Source organism: Dipodomys spectabilis, unplaced genomic scaffold (genome assembly GCF_019054845.1).
Source record: "Dipodomys spectabilis isolate Male_0828 unplaced genomic scaffold, ASM1905484v1 ptg000147l, whole genome shotgun sequence".
NCBI classification, from domain to species: Eukaryota; Metazoa; Chordata; class Mammalia; order Rodentia; family Heteromyidae; genus Dipodomys; species Dipodomys spectabilis.
This window is the reverse complement of record NW_024870824.1, coordinates 19,264,581-19,283,444: the sequence shown is the minus strand read 5'-3', so window position 1 is coordinate 19,283,444 and position 18,864 is coordinate 19,264,581. Positions and strand designations below refer to the sequence as shown.

Genomic DNA, 18,864 nt, shown 5'->3' with positions numbered 1-18,864 from the left:
TGATAGGATTAGTCTGAAGAACTTTCCAGGGGAACAGGACATGGCCCACATGTTTCTCAGCAACATAAATCTGAATTCACTCATGAAAGCTGTCCTAAGTGTGGAATACTGGATTGAAAAATAATGCAGTTCCTTGTGTTTAATAAAATGACATATTTTCTGCTTGAATTTGACCTTCTTGCCTTTATTTGAACTTCTACGACTTCTGGTTTGCATTATTGAAGGACAAAAGAGCAAATGAAAGCATTATTTCATCTATCTGTTATGTAAAATTTGATGCTTTTTTGGAAGATTTTATAGATTTAACTTGTCCCCATATCAATTATTGATTTTTTTATTCAACTGAATTTTAATGATAAGACATCTCTGAGTCTCTAATTTTTCCTGATCTACTTTTAGATTCAATTCATACTTACTCCATCCTGTAAAATATGGACGATAAATAGTTTGGGCCATATATCAAGTTAGGACATTATTAATAGGTGTTTGGACTATGAATATGAGTCGTTTTGAGATGAAGTAATCCAAAATAAATCTAGAAACACAGTAAATCATTTTGCATGATTTAGTTTGTACAGCTCCTTGAGTATGTGTTTATGTAAATGTGGATAGACGAAAAACTTCAAACACGATGAGTCACTTTTAACTTATCTGGCATACTCAGTTTGCTCAGTTGAATAAGATAAGAATTAGAGCTATAAAGAACTTAAAAATAAGGTAACTATTGGATAGGGAAATGTGTCTCTCTAAATGCATAATTTCAGGCTAGAGTTAAAACTCAACTGGTAGAGAACACTTGCCTAGCATGCACAGGGCCTAGGTTTAATCTCCAGCAATGGAAATGGAAATACATAAATGAATAGGTGCATAAATATGTAATTAAAGCAAGCTTTCTAATTATAAAATCACATGCAAAAAAGTGAATTCCTCTTACTTTGATTATTATCTTCAGTTAAAATTTTCTGTGCTTATAAATCTAGTTATCAACCTTAAAATGGTGTTTTATAATTTTTCTGTATCTTGGGGACCATGTTGTAAGCTAAAAAGAAAATATTGATTTCGTGAGTTTATTTTTGAAACTATGAAAGGCCTTCATACATCTGAATTATTTCTAGCAGAAATAATGCTTTTTTTGTGTGTAAACACTAATACAAAAACTAACTCGGCACCATATGCTCCTATTCATTTTTATTCTCTAATGGTTGGCATTCTAACACCTCTCAGACTTTTTTGCCCTGGTTTGTGCCACAATCCTAATTAGCTAACATTACAAGTATGAGCCACCAGCACCCAACAAAAATAATTTCCTTAACCATATTATAACTGATGCTATAAAATTCCACTTGATTTATTATCCTATAGATTCTTAAATATTGTAAAAAATTAGCATTCATATTATTTATATTGTTAACCTATTTTTAAAGAAGTTCAAAGATAAGATGTATAAAGTAATCAAATAAATCGTACCAGATCTTTCTAAAAGTATACTTTCTATAATCAAGCACTATAACTTTAAAGTGTCTCTGTGTTAAATTGTTAAAATAACAAATGTAAAACAATAGAAACAATAATTTCACAAAATACTATTTACTGATGTATTTAAATCTAGGAAGGAAAATGGAAGATTTATTATGCTATCACTTTTAAGCCCTACTTGTATCTAAATAGGCCTGTGGTCAATAAGTCATTGATTTGCATAATTTTTCAAGTCTCTTGAAAAAATAATGTCTTATTTTAGTTATGGTGGATTTTTAGAGAGATAAACCATGGAGTATGAAGCACTAAAAAATTGAACTAACAGGCTCACAGATTCTGTAGTCTGATCATCTGCCTTCTATTTTCTGTACAGAAGCTTAACTTTCCTTAAAATTAACATTGACAGTGTTGCTTGTGACTTATTGCATGGGTAAGAATTTAAGAATTATCACAAGGCATTTCTTCTAACTGAAGGAAATCTCTGAGTCTTTGTGGGAAATTAAAAGAAATAAACCTTGATATGACCATCAAGAATATTGTTTGTGCTGCACATGTAGGTCTCAATGCTAGAGTGCTTTCCTAACTTCAAAACCGTAGGTTTGATCCCAGCACATCATAAAATAAACAGAATGGCGCTCTGAAATAAAGTATGTATCTTTGGAGGACAATGGTTGCTGGAATTGAACACAGGGACTCATATGCACTCCCACTAGCTACACATTCAAACACAGATAACATAAGCTTCTGAATCACACACCGCTGCACTCCAGTGTTTTTTTTTTCACTCAGTTTCAGTAATTCTAAGCAAAGATTTCTTGCTGCCCCTTCATGTTTCTACATGCATGGATTGACTCAATGTTGTCATAAAGTCCATCCCAATTACAATCATCTTTCAGAGGTTTTCAAAATTCATCTAAGAGAATATATACAGGTATTGTTTTAATATAAATAATATAAATCTTGTTAAGATTTCCCATTGAAAAATAAATAATTTAGCAGCAAATAACCAATTTATTTATCTTGCAGTATAATTACCTTTATTGTAGGAGAATATAAAATAGAAATATTAAGCATCAACTAAAACTAGAGAATAATAGTAATGAGTAAAATGAGAATAAATTTTTAAAAACTAGACTGTAAAGTAGGTACAATTATTAAGTTGAATCAGGTCATATGAAAGATATAAATGTCATTGCTTACATAAGACTAAATTTATATTAATTTAAGAGATCTTTAAAAGACTTCTATTTCCAAAGTTCTGTCATCAGGGATGAATGGTCTCCAGGTCTGAGAAATCCTGATGTAAATTAAAATGAGTAATTTTGCTCATTTGCTTTTAGAAGTTTCAGATATTTTTAACACTTTTCTATATTTGGTAAATTATAGACAGGAAATATAGTATTTTTCTTTTCATTTTTGGTTTTACCAAAGGTAATGTTTTCAGAGGATGTAGGTAGATGATATTTTATGTAATACATTTTGGGTGAACTCATATGACATTATTCTTACTTCAAATGCTGGTGCTATACAGTTTTTTCTAGCTGTAGGAAATTTGTACATTATCTCTATCTTGGAGAGCTCTTCTGAACCCAGCTAGTCTTAGCTGGCATTTCTACTTAAGATTATTTTCTAATTGCTTCTACCAATCAGTCAATATTTGAAATATATAACTTTATTATTTTTATAACTATAAACTATCACATAGAACTGTTGAACAGATGTCCTATAAACAATTATAAAAGTATTTCACTGAAAACATCATTGTTGTCAGGTGCTGGTGGTTCACGCCTGTAATCCTGGCTTCTCAGGAGGCTGAGATCTGAGAATTGCAGTTCAAAGCCTCTGGGCAGGAAAGTCCATGAGACTCTTGTCTCCAGTTAACTACCAGAAAATGGGAAGTGGAGTTGGGGATCAAAGAAGTAGAGTGCCAGCCTTGAAGAGCAGAGAGTTCAGGACAGTGCACAGCCCTGAGTTCAAGCCCCTGACACACCCCGCCTCCCCCCCACAATTATCGTTAGACCAATCAGTGAAAGAAACCAAGGATAGTGGCTTGAGTTTTAAAGCATGAACATTCACCATCCTTGTTGAATTAGGACAACAGAAATTTTGAACTAACCCATACTAACAAGTTCCTTGAATCATGAGATATTCAATTCATAGTATCTACAGTGGATTGCAGTAGTTTTTAAAATATCTACAGATAATAGGGATAAATTTTTCTAAAACTTACTAGTAAATAAGAAGTATGGAGTAAGTAAATAAAAGTAAATAAAATAAGTAAGTAAATAAAAAGCATGGAGAAGACATATGGTGCCAAAGGAGAAACTTATGCTTACTCAGCTTCTTCTTTAAATTTTTTGTATGGTTATTATAGAGAGTGGTTACAGTTACATAAGTTGGACAACAAGTTTATTTTGTTTTGGACAATATGACTCCTTCCCTCACACTCTCTCAGCTTTTCCCTCCAATCCCTGCCCGCAAGTTTTGTGTGTGTGTGTGTGTGTGTGTGTGTGTGTGTGTGTGTGTGTGTGTGTGTGTGTGTATGTACACCACATTTTTTTGATCCATTCATCTACTGAAGGATGTCTACTGGATTGGTTCCATATCTTAGCTATGGTGAATAATGTTGCAATAAACATAATTGTGGTGGTAGCTTTAGTATGGCCTTGTTTGTGGTCATTTGGGTAAATGACCAGAAGTGGGATTGCTGGGTCATAGGAAGCTCTATATTTAGTCTTTTGAGGAACCTCCACACTGCTTTCCAGAATAGTTGAACAAGTTTACAATCCCACCAACAGTACAGTAGTGTGTCCCTTTCATCCACACCCCCTCCAGCATCTGTTGTTATTGAATTTTTTTATTTTATCCATTCTAATTGGAGTAACGTAGAATCTCAACGTTGTTTCGATTTGCATTTCTTTTTTTAATTTTTTTTATTATTTTTTTTATTGTGAAAATACTGTACAGAGGGGTTACAATTACATGGGCAAGATAGTGAGTACATTTCTTATCAAGCATTGTAGCCTCCTTCTTTGTTTACCCTTCCCATCCCTTCCCATCCTCCCTCCCCCCCCCCCCCACCCATTTGCATTTCTTTTATGGCCAGAGATGTTGAGCATTTCTTCATGTGTCTATTGGCCATTCTTATTTCCTCTTCAGAGAAATCTCTCTTTAAGTATTTAGCCCACTTATTAATGGGGCAGTTGTTTCTGTGAGGATTTGTTTTGGACGGATTTAATTTTTTGAGTTCTAAGTATATTTTAGATATGAGGCTCTTGTCTGTTTTATGGCTAGTGAAGATCTTCTCCCAATCCATGGGCTTTCTATTGATCTTACTAGCTATGTCCTTCGCCATGCAAAAGTTCTGCAGTTTCCTGCAGTCTTATTTGTCCAACCTTTCTTTTACCTGTTGTGTTTCTGGGTGTTTGTTCAAAGACCTGTGCCGAGGAGCCCTAGAGTTTCTCCTGTTCCTTCCTGTCATGTTTTCAGAGTGTCTTTTACCTCAAAGTCTTTGATCCATTTGGAGTTGATTCTGGTGCAGGGTGATATATAAGGATCTAGCTTTAGTTTTCTACAGGTGTTTAACCAATTTTTCCAATACTATTTACTGAAGAAGCTGTGTAAGCCAGACCCAAAGAAACATAGTTTCCATGGTTTCCCTTATTTTCAATAGTTAGGATAATCTTAGCAGATGAGCAGAAAAGCTCAATAGTGATGTACATATGACCATATAAGATGATGCTAAGTGAAATGAATTCCAACACATGGACATAAGAGGTTATTCCTTGCTGTTGTTTTTACTGTATTATGTAATTTCTTGTTTCTTTTGTGTGTTCTTCCACCTGTGGGTTGTCCCCTATGTCACTGTATTTGATTTTGGTACCGTGGGTATTGTAGATGTTTATCTGAATTAGGGAAGAGAAGGAGAACAACAGAATGGTGAGACAAAGGACAAGGGAGGAACTAACAGCGATATACACAAGATAATATGTTGGAAATTATCTGTTCAACTTGAGGGGGGGATTGAAGGGGGGTTGAAAAGTGAGAGAAAAATGAGGGAAGGTCTAACAAGTTCAACAAGAATTAATTAGCTTAATTATGTAACTGTAATGCCTCTGTACAACACCTTGACAATTAAAAAAAAAAGAAGAGGTGAGGTAGTAGAGTCATACAGCTTTGTTTGAATTCTGATTCTTTTGTTCAAAAAGTTAATGGATCTAAGTGAAGTAATTCAAGACAAGTTCTTAGCATAGAGTCGTATGCACATAGGTGTATAAATACTATTTAAATAGTAGTGTCAATGAAAAGACGCAGAATGTATAGGACTGAGAAATTTTTATGAAGTTAAGAGGAACAGAACTTGTAGCAGGAAAAGACAGCATGAAAGTGCTAAGGAGATCTCAGGTTTATTCTTCTGGCTAAAGCCGCTAGTGTAAACCTTAGGTAAAGAATGGATTCTGAGTTCCATTTTGAACTTTCATGTGCTCATAAAGGGTACACACTGATATCTTATGGGCATATCAGAGGAGAAGTATGTGACGGAAATATAAATTCTGTGTCATTAACCTCTAGGTGATGGGAAATTTTCAAAAAGTAATTGTGTCTGGGGAGGGTGCGACTCTTGGCGGAGAAGCTGCAGATCAGGAAACTCCCACCATTAAAGACAAGCTGGGGACAATGAGACCACCCCCCCCCCCCCCGAAAAAAAAAAGACATACTGGAGAAGATACAGCTGCTGGCAAGGGGAACTGAAAAATGTGAGAAGGTTAATTGAGGAGCAGGAAAGAAAGGAGAAATAGAACAGCTGAATTAGAGCTTCGAGAGTCCTCTGTCTATATCCTCAACTCAAATTAGAGCTGACTTAGTTAGAAAAGCAGGGCATTAAAAATCTAGTGGCTAGGGGGCTGGAAAGGTGGCTCAGTGGTAGAGCGCTTGCCTTGCATGCCTGAGGCCCTGGGTTCGATTCCTCTGCACCATATAAACAAAAAGAAAAAAGCCGGAAGTGGCACTGTGGCTCAAGTGGTAGAGCGCTAGCCTTGAGCTGAAGAGCTGAGGGACAGTGCTCAGGCCCAGAATTCAGGCCCCACGACCGGACCCCCCCAAAAAAAATCTAGTGGCTACTTGAATTTTGTCTCTTTAACCCACATTTCTTTATTTTGTCTCCTGAAATCCTAGCACACCTTCGGGTTTTTTTCTAAAAATAATTAAAATGTCAATAGCATTCTCCCAGCTGCCCAAGCTAGACTCTCTCCTTGGCACTTTTTGTCTTAGTTACTAGACAGTCTCAATATAATACTAAAGTTCATTCTCTTTTTATCCATCACCAGTGGTGCTTCAGATAACGCTTTCCTTCCCCTCTGCTACTCTTTCAGAACCATGATTCACAAGAGATGATCTCATTGTTCAATCTGCAGAATAGATGTTTCTAGAGAATCCCCACTGGGCATACCATCACTCCTAGAGAGTTTCACCTTACCTAGTGAACTTCCATATTTTAACCTACTCTGTCTCTTAGTAAGTGTTCCCTTACCTTCATCTACTCAAGTGTATATTAAGCTTAGATATGGGAAATTGTTACTTTTACAGTCTCTTTGTCTTTGTAGGACTCTTCCTTCACAGAACATCCTTCCAGCCATCCATGTCCTCAAGGACCAAATCAAATGCCTAAGTTGTCGAAATGCTGTTCTAGTAAATAAACCCATGCACACAGGTGACCTTTTGGCAGGGGGCAGGGCGGTGGGTGGGGAACAAACTTCTGTAACACTCAGCAATTTGTAGGATGAGTTCTAGTATAATTGAGCCTACTACTTTATAATTTCTTCCACTGTTGTACTGATCAATATTTATTCCAGTATAAAATTATTTAAATTATTTTGACAGTCCTCTTATAACATATTCAACTCTCTCTAAATTATCCAGGAGCAATTTAACTTCATTATACACACTGTCTTGACTTATTTACATATAGTTAATATAAGCCAGCATTTTCACTAAAGACAGCAGAGGGGTATGAACATTATAACAAATGAGAAAAATAAAATAGCTCAAAAAGAAATGAATAAAGCACACAGAGAAAACACCCTCAAATGGCTCACTTCTAGGAATGGATTAGATTCCATAAACCATGAATTATATAAGTGAGACAAACTGTTTTAAAAAGACAATGAAACCCTGACCAGAATAATTGCTAAATCTTAAAAAAAAAAGTCAACATTGCTTCTTTGTTCTTGTTTCACACACACTTTATTAACAGGTTGAAAGGTAGAATGGATAAACATATACATAAATGAATAGGAATGTTGTGCTAATAATTTCCAGTAGAAGTCATCATTTAGTTTCCCTATGAGAGCCACTCTCCACTGTGAACACTACTTTAATCTTATTAAACCACTTTTAAATAACCCATTTATTCCCAATGACAAATTAACCACATTAGGCCTATTAACCTAGTTACTAACTGGCACTTATTGTTTTAGATTATATCAGATCCTGTAATATTGTTTATAATACTGGCAGAGGAAAAATCAATTTGATCTCTGCCAGTGACAGTTTTCCCTTAATTTAGGAATTCCTATTTCTTATAGAGAACAGCTGGAAATGAGGAAAGTATTACAGAATCTTCCTAAGCTGTTGGCCTACAGAACACACATTCTCTCCAAAATATATATCTTTGGCACAGGCCAGAGGTAAGGAATTTTGGGTAACCTCTGTGCTGGCCAAGCGTGAGAATTATTATTTTAACTCCTAAATACACAGAAGGGATTTTTTTTCATTTGTAAGGAATTCATAAAAAGACCAAACATTGTTTAGTTGCTTTTCATTAGTCTACTAATTATTTAAATAAATACTTTTAGTGATACTTTTATTATGAGTTTTCTGCCTTTTTGGCAAAATCTTTTAAGATGACATTTTACAGGATTCCAGCTTGAACAGTTTAGCAGTTCCTGTAGGATTGTGCTTAACATGTGCAAAATAAACTAGCTGATTATATAATCCAAATATATAACTATCCTTATACTATAATCTCCCAAGTGACTCAGAAATCTAAGTAATCTAAGTAATATAAATATATACAGTGACAAGTAACTAAAATATGTGTGACTATTTTGAAGTCCTGAAATGAAAGTTAGAAACTAACATTTCAGCAATTAAGTTTAGCACAATTATTTAAGAATAGATATGGAACTATTTTTCCATGTATATATTACCTCAAATTATGATTTAATGTACAAATATGGAATATTCCTAAAATAACAATAAGTAGATTTGGTTATTATGTTGATGCGTATTTTCAAAATAATATGATTAAAGTAAAATCTAAATTTTCTTCTTGACAATATATTTCATCCTAACATCAATATATTTCTTTCTTTTTTTCTTATGAGTTATGTTTTCCAAGAGGCAACAATAGCTTTAATTTTAAGATAGTATTTTTAAATATATTTTTATTTTCTTCAAGTAGTTGTGGTGATGGCTTTAGTGTATCCTAGTTTGTGCTCTATTGAATGAATGCCCAGGAGTGGAATTGCTGGTTTCTATGTTTAGTTCTATGTTTAGTTCTTTGAGGACCCACCATAATTCTTTTTTTTTGGGGGGGGGGGGCCGGTCATAGGGCCTGAACTCTGGGTCTGGGCACTGCCCTCAGCTCTTCGGCTCTAGAGTACTACCACTTGAGCCACAGCGCCACTTCCGGCTTTTTTCTTTTTGCTTATATGGTCTGAGGAATCAAACCCAGGGCCTCAGGCATGCAAGGCAAGTGCTCTACCACTGAGCCACTTTCCCAGTCCCCCCACCATAATTCTTTACAGACTGGTTGAACAAGCTTCCGTTCCCACCAACAGTGTAATAGAGTTTCCTTTTGGCCTAATCCGTAACAGCATTTGTTATTGCTAATTTTCTTGATAATGGCCATTCTAACTGGGGTGAATTGTTATCATAGTGTGGTTTTTATTTGCATTTCCTATATGACCAGAGATGCTGAACATTTCTTCATGTGTCTATTGGCCATATTTATTTCTTCTAGATGTCTAAATCGCTCTAAATCATGAGCCCATTTAATATCTGAGTTGTTGTTTCTTTGAGTATTTTTAGTCCAAATTTCTGAGCTCCAAGTATATTTTGGATATTAGGCTGGTAAAAAATATTCTCCTACTCTGTGATTTTTCTATTTAGCTTATTAGTAAGGTCATTTGCTATGCAGAAACTTGTAAGTCTGATGTAATCCCATTTATCAGCTCCTTTTTTGAAATGTTATGGTTCTGGATTTTTAATTGGACAGTTTTGACCTGTTGCCAGGAGTTCTAGTTTCCCTTATTCACTTTGAAAAACATCAACAAATCCTTATTTTTACAATGAAAGAATTAATAGACACAGAGTCTCCATTCAAACATAGCTGTTACTGTAAATTTAAAAAAAACAAAAACAAAAGCAGGACGAGTGCTTGTGGGACAAGTATAAAACGTTAGCATGGAAATAGATCTGGTGAATCTCATAGTCTATGCAACTCAGAAGCAACACAGAATTAGGAATCACATTTAATTTGCTTCATAGTGCCTGTTAATATCTAAAAATTTGGGCATATTTTACTCCAGTTTCTTTCTCCTGTTCCCTGATTGGCCACAAAAAAGCATGTCCCATAGAGTGGTGTGGTTATGGTCTTGTCTATTTTGTGGACTCTTTCATAATGAATGTCCAGAAGAATGCTTGGCACATTGTCAACATTAATAAATATTTGTTGAATGAACAAGTAAAATATTTTCTACATACCTCATTCTTTCCATTTATAAAGTGCATATTAGACAATGCTTGGGATTTATCAGTATTTCACATATTCATGTGTTACATTTATTTTCTAAAGCATAAATCTCTTAGTTGGCTGTTTGTTAACTATATGACTTAATTTCCTCAAGTTTGTTCAGGCAGATAGTCTGTGAATAATTAATATTAATATCTTTTTCTACAATGTCCTGATTTGGGAAACACATGATATGGTCACTGTATCTAAACATGAGCCATTCATGTGAATTACCCTTAAGGTAAAGAATTTATCTTATACACTCAGTCAACATTATAACAAAACCCCAAAACAGCCTTCTAGTTCACTGCTTAATTTAATAGAAAGATAGGAATAAAAAGTTATCTAACATAAAACCATTTTCAATCACAAGGTATCAAATGTAGCTTAAGCTTTAAAGCTGAATTCCTATGATTAAGTTGATATTCCAATTCTAGTACTTCTTAGATGCAAAACATTGGACCAGTTGTTTAAATTATTGTATTTTCTATTTTCTCACCTGTTTAAGAAGGATAATGATAGCACTATTGGGTGTCATGTGAAATATTGTAACTTCTAACACAAGTTCCTAACATGTAAGAAATACTAAATAATGCTAGCATTGTGTAGAGTAAAAGCTCTCAAAAGTAGTATTTCTAGTTTCCTTTCATCAGAAAGCAATAGTGAGTCAGCCTTTGGTGGCTCATGACTTTAATCCTAGCTACTCAAGAGTCTGAGACCTGAGGATCATGGGTCAAAGCCAGCCTGGGCAGGTAAGTCTGTGAGATTTTTATCATTAATGAGCAAAAGGCCAGAGGTGAAGTTGTGGCACAAGTGGTGCAGCATAAATACTAAGGAACAGCAGCCAGGTTCTAAGGTTAAGCCCCAGTACTGGAAAAAAAGACAAAAACAAGAGCAAACAAAAACCCAACAATGATGTTGTAATGTAACCTACTAACATACAAAATAATTGGTTAAAAGTAAAGTAAGCTTCCACAGAGATTAGTATTCTGCTTCCATCTTCTGAAGCGATTAGCATTCTACCACCTATTGTATATCATTGTGATTTGTTAATGAGAATTATTGAATAAGACAGTATATTCACAGTATAAGTAATCTGATTTTTTTATTTTTTAACATAATAGGGAATCAGAAAATATTTGAAAACCTCAAAACATGGTGAAGAATTCAGAGACATTCAAATAAATTACAATTTTTGGATATTGTTTGACAGAATATATGTCATACTCCTGTTATTTATGTATCACAGTAAATAATGTGCTAGTGAATTTAATCTTTAGACAGTTTTGCCACTTGAAAATTGACCAAGAATGATGACATTCAATAATAAATTACTGGGACTTTTTACCTCCATAGTAATTTAGACCTGAATCTGTTGCTATGACCTACTTCAATGCATTACACAACAAAAAGGAAAAATAAATTCCAGATATTCATTGCTGTAGGCAATATTAAAAGTTAGGTCTTCTAATTTCCAAGCCAGAATATTTGCTTTTTCTTTTAATGTCTGTCTGTTTTCAATCATAACAATGTCATTGACAAAATAGCCAACAATTCAAGATTGTTTTCTTTTTTTTCTTTTTTTTTTATTGTGAAAATACCATACAGAGAGGGGTTACAATTACATGGGCAAGGTATTGAGTACATTTCTTATCAAGCATTGTTGCTTCCTCCATTGTTTCCCCTTCCTATCCCCTCCCCCAAAGTTGTGTAGTTCGTTTTTCAACATAACGACTTGTACATCTCATTGTTTTTTGGGGGGGGTTGTTTATTTTTTTTATTTACTTATTGTGAAAATACCGTATAGAGGGGTTACAATTAGATGGGCAAAATAATGAGTACATTTCTTATCAAGCATTGTTGCCTCCTCCTTTGTTTCCTCTTCCCATCCCTTCCTATCTCCCCCCCTCCGTCCCCCCCACAAAAAAAGTTGTAAAGTTCGTTTTTTGACATAACGACTTCTACATCTCCTTGTTGCAATGGGTCCACCTATATCCCTATTTAAATTATTTGTTTTTCCCTTCCCCTCCACAAATTATATCAACATCAAATACAATGAAAGCAGGGGTTATACCGTGGGGGAGGGACATACAAAGCAACAAAGAAATCTCAATATTGTTTTCTATACTAAAGTAAGAACTAGTTTAGAAGGTATCTTAGGATTTCAATTGTTCCATTTCAAATATCTGGTTACTTTTCACATATTTGTAATAAAGTTTTTACCAACTTGTATTTTATAAAGAAAATACTTAATAGTAAGTGTCTTATTAATAAGATGTTTAGTGAAAATTACAATCTGCAGAAAATGAAAAACAATTTAATATTAAAATATATTCTACTGTTGTCAAGAGCAGAAATGATACTGTTTTAGACAAACTACAGAACTTCCATTGTTTTCTGGTAATATATATATATATATATATATATACACACACACACACATGTATATATACCTATATACATGTATATACATATATATGTATATATGTTATATACATATATATATACCCAGGTATATATTAGCTAAGATTATACATTGTATAATACACATATAACTATTTTATTTCATTTTTGTCAAGGCTGAAAATGGTGTGTTACTTTGATTGGTTCATGTCCTCTATGTTGATTTTATATGGTTAATAGATATTATCACAAATAGTTTCTGACTGATTATTGAATATCTCTGAAATACAATTGAGAATTTTCCTTTTCTCATATGAGTTAACTCATTCTCTTCTAAAAAGTTTCTAGTATTCTTTTGGTTTTACAAATATTGTGATTGTTTTTAAAATATGCAGAATTTTAGGAGTACATACAAGCATGCTGTTTTATATAATCTTACCCTCTTTTGTGTTTCAGCTTAACTATTTCATTTTTTTCCAAAATATTTTCTAAGAAAGCATGATGTCTTTATTGGCATAATTAGATTCATTGTATATTGCATAAATTGATTTTAAGATGACAGGGTTTGTTTGTTTGTTTGTTTTTAGTACCTCTCTGGAGGCTTGAACTCAGGGCCTGGCAGCTGACCCTGAGCTTTTTTACTCAAGGCTATTGCTTTACCTCTTGAGCCTTAGCAGTTTCCAATGGCCTTTTGATTTGTGTTTTTTGGGGGTTTTTTTAGTGCTTAGGTAGGTATTAAGAGTCTTGCAGACTTTCCAGCCTGACTTGCTTTGAACCATAATCCCCAGATCTCAACCTCCTGAGTAACTATGATTATGACATGAGCCACCACAACTAACCTAAGATGAAAAAAAAATTTTTTAAGCCATATTAGTTACTCCTCTCATAGTAGTTTTAAATTTAAATTTTACTGAAAGGAAAATGCCAATTCTATAGTAATATATAATTATGAGGATTTTTTATCTCTATTTGCTGAAAACTGGTAGTCCATCAGGTACAAATTGAACATTGTGCATACATGTTTACGAAATAAAATGTTAAAGTAACATTGCGTACATGTAGTCTCAGCTATTCAGATACTGTGGCAATAGGACTCCTTGAGGTCAGCCTGGACAACATAGTGCAAATCCATCTTCAACATACAAACAATAAGCTCAACTATCTGTAGAATCATTTTAGTGATAGCATGTAAAATCCCATTCTTTCATGGCAAGCTTCTGTCATACCTGAAATGTGGAATTTTCTTTGAATTTAAAATGGCATGAAAATAAATCTGGTTTTATTTGCTTAATTTTATCTACCAAGATACAAACTGTGTGCATTAAAAGGAAATACTGAAAAATAAGAAACCACACAATCTGGTCTATGTTAAATGCAGAGCAAGTACTTTTGGTCAGTAGTTTCCCAACCCTGACCACAGAGTATAATCAAGTTGATTGGTTTTTATTAACTGAAGACTCTCAGATCCCTGAAGAGTTTATTGACTTAGAAATTACTTGCCATCAAATCTGTTTTTAGGAATCTCCACATGGTTGGGAGTATGCTCTCAGTATACAGATTCATGGTTTAAACTATGCATTAACTATGCATTAACATGCATACTTAGTTGGGATGATATGCAAGCCTTTATGGGAAAAGGTAGAATTTGAGACTATGTCTGGAAAAGAGATGGAGCCTAATGAAGAGAAGCATGATATGAGGACAAGTATGGATAGAAATTATGTGAACATGATAAATTTACATTACAGAAAAAGCTTGAAGGGGTAGAAAAAGGCAAAAATAAAATTACCTATCTTGTAGGTAATGGGGAAATCAATAACCAAAGATACTTGTCAATGGAGAGTCCGTATGTAAAAATAAAATAAGAACATATATTCAGATGAGTGGGATTCTATAGAAAGCAAGTATTAAAGATAAATTTGACAACAGTAGACTAAGCTAGTGGCTTATGGGGGGGGGGGGGATTCAGAATATATATGTAAAAAAATGAGACACATGTCCAGAATAAGCAAAGAACTTACAGCGAAGAGAAATCAGTCCTAATACTGACTTGGTAAATGCAGAGAAGAAAATTTTAGAAAGCTGAGGTTTGAGACCAACCTAGGCAAAAAAGAGAACTAATAGGCCAGGCATAATGACATATGCTTTTGGTTCTAGATAGGCGGGAGGTAGGTAGGAAGACTGTGGTCTGAGGCATACCCTAAGCAAAAACTTGAGATTCTACTTGAAAAATAACTAAAGCTGAAAGGGTCCAGGAACAGAATTCAAGCACTGCCTAAAACTCTGAGGTCTGAGTTCAAATCTTCTGTCATAAAGGAAAACAAAGCATTTTTCTACTTTGAATTAGAATAACATACAGTGATATCATTTGTTCAAATAGTTCTATTTTGCTAAATATGCTTAATCAAATATGGGTAAATCTTTATTGCATAGAGAAGAATATGCCTGATAAACAGTCATTTTCAGAAGCACAAGCAAATTCCCTGTCTTACATATAGTTTTGGGATTATAAAACAAGTGTATTTTCTCAGCCAAATAATTCTAATGACATATATGGAAGCATGAAGCTTCTATAATAAGACTGTTGCACATTAAGTATATTCTTCTCTGCAAAAGGTTGTACAAACTATATTTGGCTGCAAGAAATCTATTAAAAGTGCATTTTTCCAGGCACTGGTCACACCTATAATCCTAGCTACTCAGAGGGCTGAGATCTGAGGATCGTGGTTCAAGGCCAGTCTGGGCAGAAAAGACTGTGAGACTCTTATATCCAATTAGCTACCAAAAGCCAGAAGTGGAACTGTGACTCAAGTGATACAGCATCAGCTTTGAGCAAAAAAAGGAAAAAAAAAAAACAAAAAACTAAGGGACAACACTCAGGTCCTAAGTTCAAGCCCCAGTACCAGCAGAGAGAAAAATAAAAGTGCATTTATTAGCAAATCCAGATTGTCAGATATTTTCATTACTTTTAGAATGAATGTCATCTAGTTTACTAATAAGTAGTTGTTATTTCAACAATCTCATCAGGGTGATAAACCATCTATAAAATTTTATATATATATATATATATATATATATACACTATTGATTAATACTTTCAGATCAGAGCAAAAATAAAGGATTTAAGTGCCATAATTGATCATATGCTAACATTTCAACATCAACGACTAAAGTGTAATAAATAATGAATAATTACTTCTTGCAAATCTGGTTGCAAAACTTTGAAAACTGGCTGTCCAAGCATTTCCTTTCAAGTCACACTCTCTAACTTTATTTAGCCATCTTTCTACTCCAATGTCTTTCAATGCTCAAAACTGGCTATGGGACAGTCAGATTTTCAGCAGAATTTGTGAGAATGATTCACGTTTTGCATCAACTTTGGATTGTTGTTCCTGTCTAATTCTTGAGGACTATCTTTAAAAGATGACTTACATCCACGAAAAGAAAACGACAAAAGCACTCTTAATACATCTTATATCTTTGCTAGTGCTCAATTACCTGTGGCAAAGGAATGCAGTCTCGTGTTATCCAGTGCATGCATAAGATCACAGGAAGACATGGAAATGAATGTTTCTCTTCAGAAAAACCTGCAGCATATAGGCCATGCCACCTTCAGCCCTGCAATGAGAAGATCAATGTAAATACCATAACATCACCTAGACTTGGTAAGCAGACCAGAAAGTGGATGGGGTTCTGAAGCATAGAAATCTTTATATCCTTATAACTTCTTCTCATTTGCATACCACTTTAAATCCTGTGAGCTGTAAAACTATATTGGATGAGTAGTTTGGTTAGATTAAGTTGCTTCTATTTACAACATTATTTGCCTCAAATAGCCAGATGGGTTTTTTGTATAAAAAAAAAATTTTTAATACTTAACTGCTTTGATTCTTGAAAGTGTCTGCTTAAAGTCAGGATAAAAGAAAATAATGGTGTTTTACATTATGAAATAGTCTCAATTTCTATTGTTTAATCTCATCTATAAACAAAAAGCAGAAATTTTTTTTGAGTGGATGTAGCCTATAGTTACATAAAAGACCAAAAAAACTAATTAGCTTGGTCATTAAGGCCTTTATAAAATTAGTGGGGGGTTTTGTTGTTTTGTTTTGATTTGGGGGGGGTTTTTTTGGTCTCAGCCCTTGAACTTGAACTCAGGGCCTGAGTGCTCTGTCTGAGTTTTTCTACTTAAGGCTAGTGTTCTACCACTTGAGCCATTGCTCCAGTTCTGGCTTTTTGTTGTTATTGTTATTTAATTGGAGATAAAAGTTTTACAGACTTTCCTACTTGGCTGACATTGAACTGCAATCCTCAGAACTCAACCTCCTTGGTAGCTAGGATTATAGGTGTGAGCCACTGGCACCTCCCAACTTAGAGTTTTTTTAATAGCACTCCTACCTGGCTGTCAGTGAGTTCATTTATTTTAACACTTCAGTAATAACCTCTACATGTAATCTCCAAAAGAATAATTAGTATCATGCAGTGTGATTGAGAAAATACAAGGAACTAAATTATATGTGGGTTTACAAGCAGCAAATTCAATGTAATGCCAAATTTGGTTCCCCAAACAAATACAAAAATCTTCCTTTTGAGCCAAATAACATTTTAAGAAATAGGCAGACCAAGTATAATAAGACTAATTAAGACAAAACTTAAAGGATCCACTTGTGGATTTGCAAGTCTTATTATAGAAGCCTTATTGAATAAATGTCCATATATTCAATAACAACATAATTTCTTGCTCTAGTTATTACTTGGAGTGCTTGAAAAACATTTGGCAGAAAATATTGTATTAGGAAGGATTTTATATTGCATTTTGTGTATTTCTGAAATGTTTATCCCAAAACATAGGCACATCAAGGCAAGGCAGGAAACCTAAATTTTTAAAAAGTGGAATTATTAGCTGAATTTGAATACTGGCAAGATTTGCCTTCCTTTTGGATTCTAGAATTTATTATTTCTTCTAGTAACTGAGGGGAATATGCAGGACCAAATTTCTATACTAGATTCCCATTCCAAACACTAAGTATGCTGGTAAATTTCAGTTACTCATAATAATCACCTTTCAGTTTAGAAGATCTGAAATCACTCTCTCTAGATACTCCAATGAGTACATTTTCAAATTTCTATTTCATTACAATTTCATTCATAGCAATGTTTATTAGTTTGCATTCCAAAAGAGGCCAGGGACTATGACATGACTGTAAATCCAACTACTCAGGAGGCTTAGCAGAGAAGCCTGCAAGACTGCATCTCCAAAATAACCAGCCAAAAGTTAGACTGGAGGTGTAGCTCAGTGATAAGAGCATGAACTGACTTAGTGTAAGGCACTGAGTTCAAACCCTGGTGTCTCCACTAATAACAGTATTAATAATGAAGCCAAGACAAATTTAAAGAAAGGTTCAAAATTGAAACTGAGAAATATCACACATTGATGTGGGAAATCTATTTCCAGTAAGCTTAAAAAGTTTAGAATAGTAACATTATTCATTCACTGTGCTCCCTTATTACAGGATGTGTGTGTGTGTGTGTGTGTGTGTGTGTGTGTGTGTGTGTGTGTGTGTTAGGTTTCAGAAAGCAATGTAAATGTGTCACAGTAACTCCACTTAAGTGACTGAATTGTGTCTCTACTAATAATATGTATGATCTCTACATGTAGTAAGTTCATTATATTTTGTTGATAGCTGCTCTGACTTTCAAGTGCTTAGGAGATCAATGGCCTGTTTACTGCCGAGTGATCCGAGAAAAGAACCTGTGTCAAGACATGAGGTGGTATCAGCGATGCTGCGACATGTGCAGGGATTTCTATGCCCAAAAGCTTCAGCAGAAGAGTTGACCTCTAGGAAGCTGGCCAATCACTCCCTCTCTTTGCAATTACATTATTTATAAACACCCCACTAGCATGTTTTTCAGACCAAATATTATCAGATTGCATATAATTTAATCAAATTAATTTATTTTTGCTTGCCAAACATCTAATGTGGTTTTTGTTTATACAAACATTTGATTTATAATATAGGGCTCCATAAATAATTTTATGTAAGTGAATGAGCTAGGTCCAGGAAACAAATAAGAAAAGAGAAGTAAAGAGATTATTAGACTTAAATTTTTTTGTTATACTATTTATGTTAGGGTTGTTTCTAAGGTGCTATTCTCTCTTCAATACTTTTGAATTATCTGCACATATACAGCAC

General features: G+C 34.2%; 1 protein-coding gene across 1 annotated transcript in view; it reads left to right on the top strand.

Annotated features, from left to right (window-relative positions):
• The window catches only part of Adamts19 (ADAM metallopeptidase with thrombospondin type 1 motif 19), a 250,921-nt gene extending 232,347 nt beyond the window's left edge, over nt 1–18,574 (top strand). The window contains exons 22-23 of the mRNA XM_042692116.1: nt 16,161–16,338; nt 18,355–18,574. Of these exons, the coding sequence (XP_042548050.1) occupies nt 16,161–16,338; nt 18,355–18,506 (330 nt within the window). The 3' untranslated portion in view covers nt 18,507–18,574. The remainder of the gene's footprint in view (nt 1–16,160; nt 16,339–18,354) is intronic.
• The last annotated feature ends 290 nt before the right edge of the window (nt 18,575–18,864 follow it).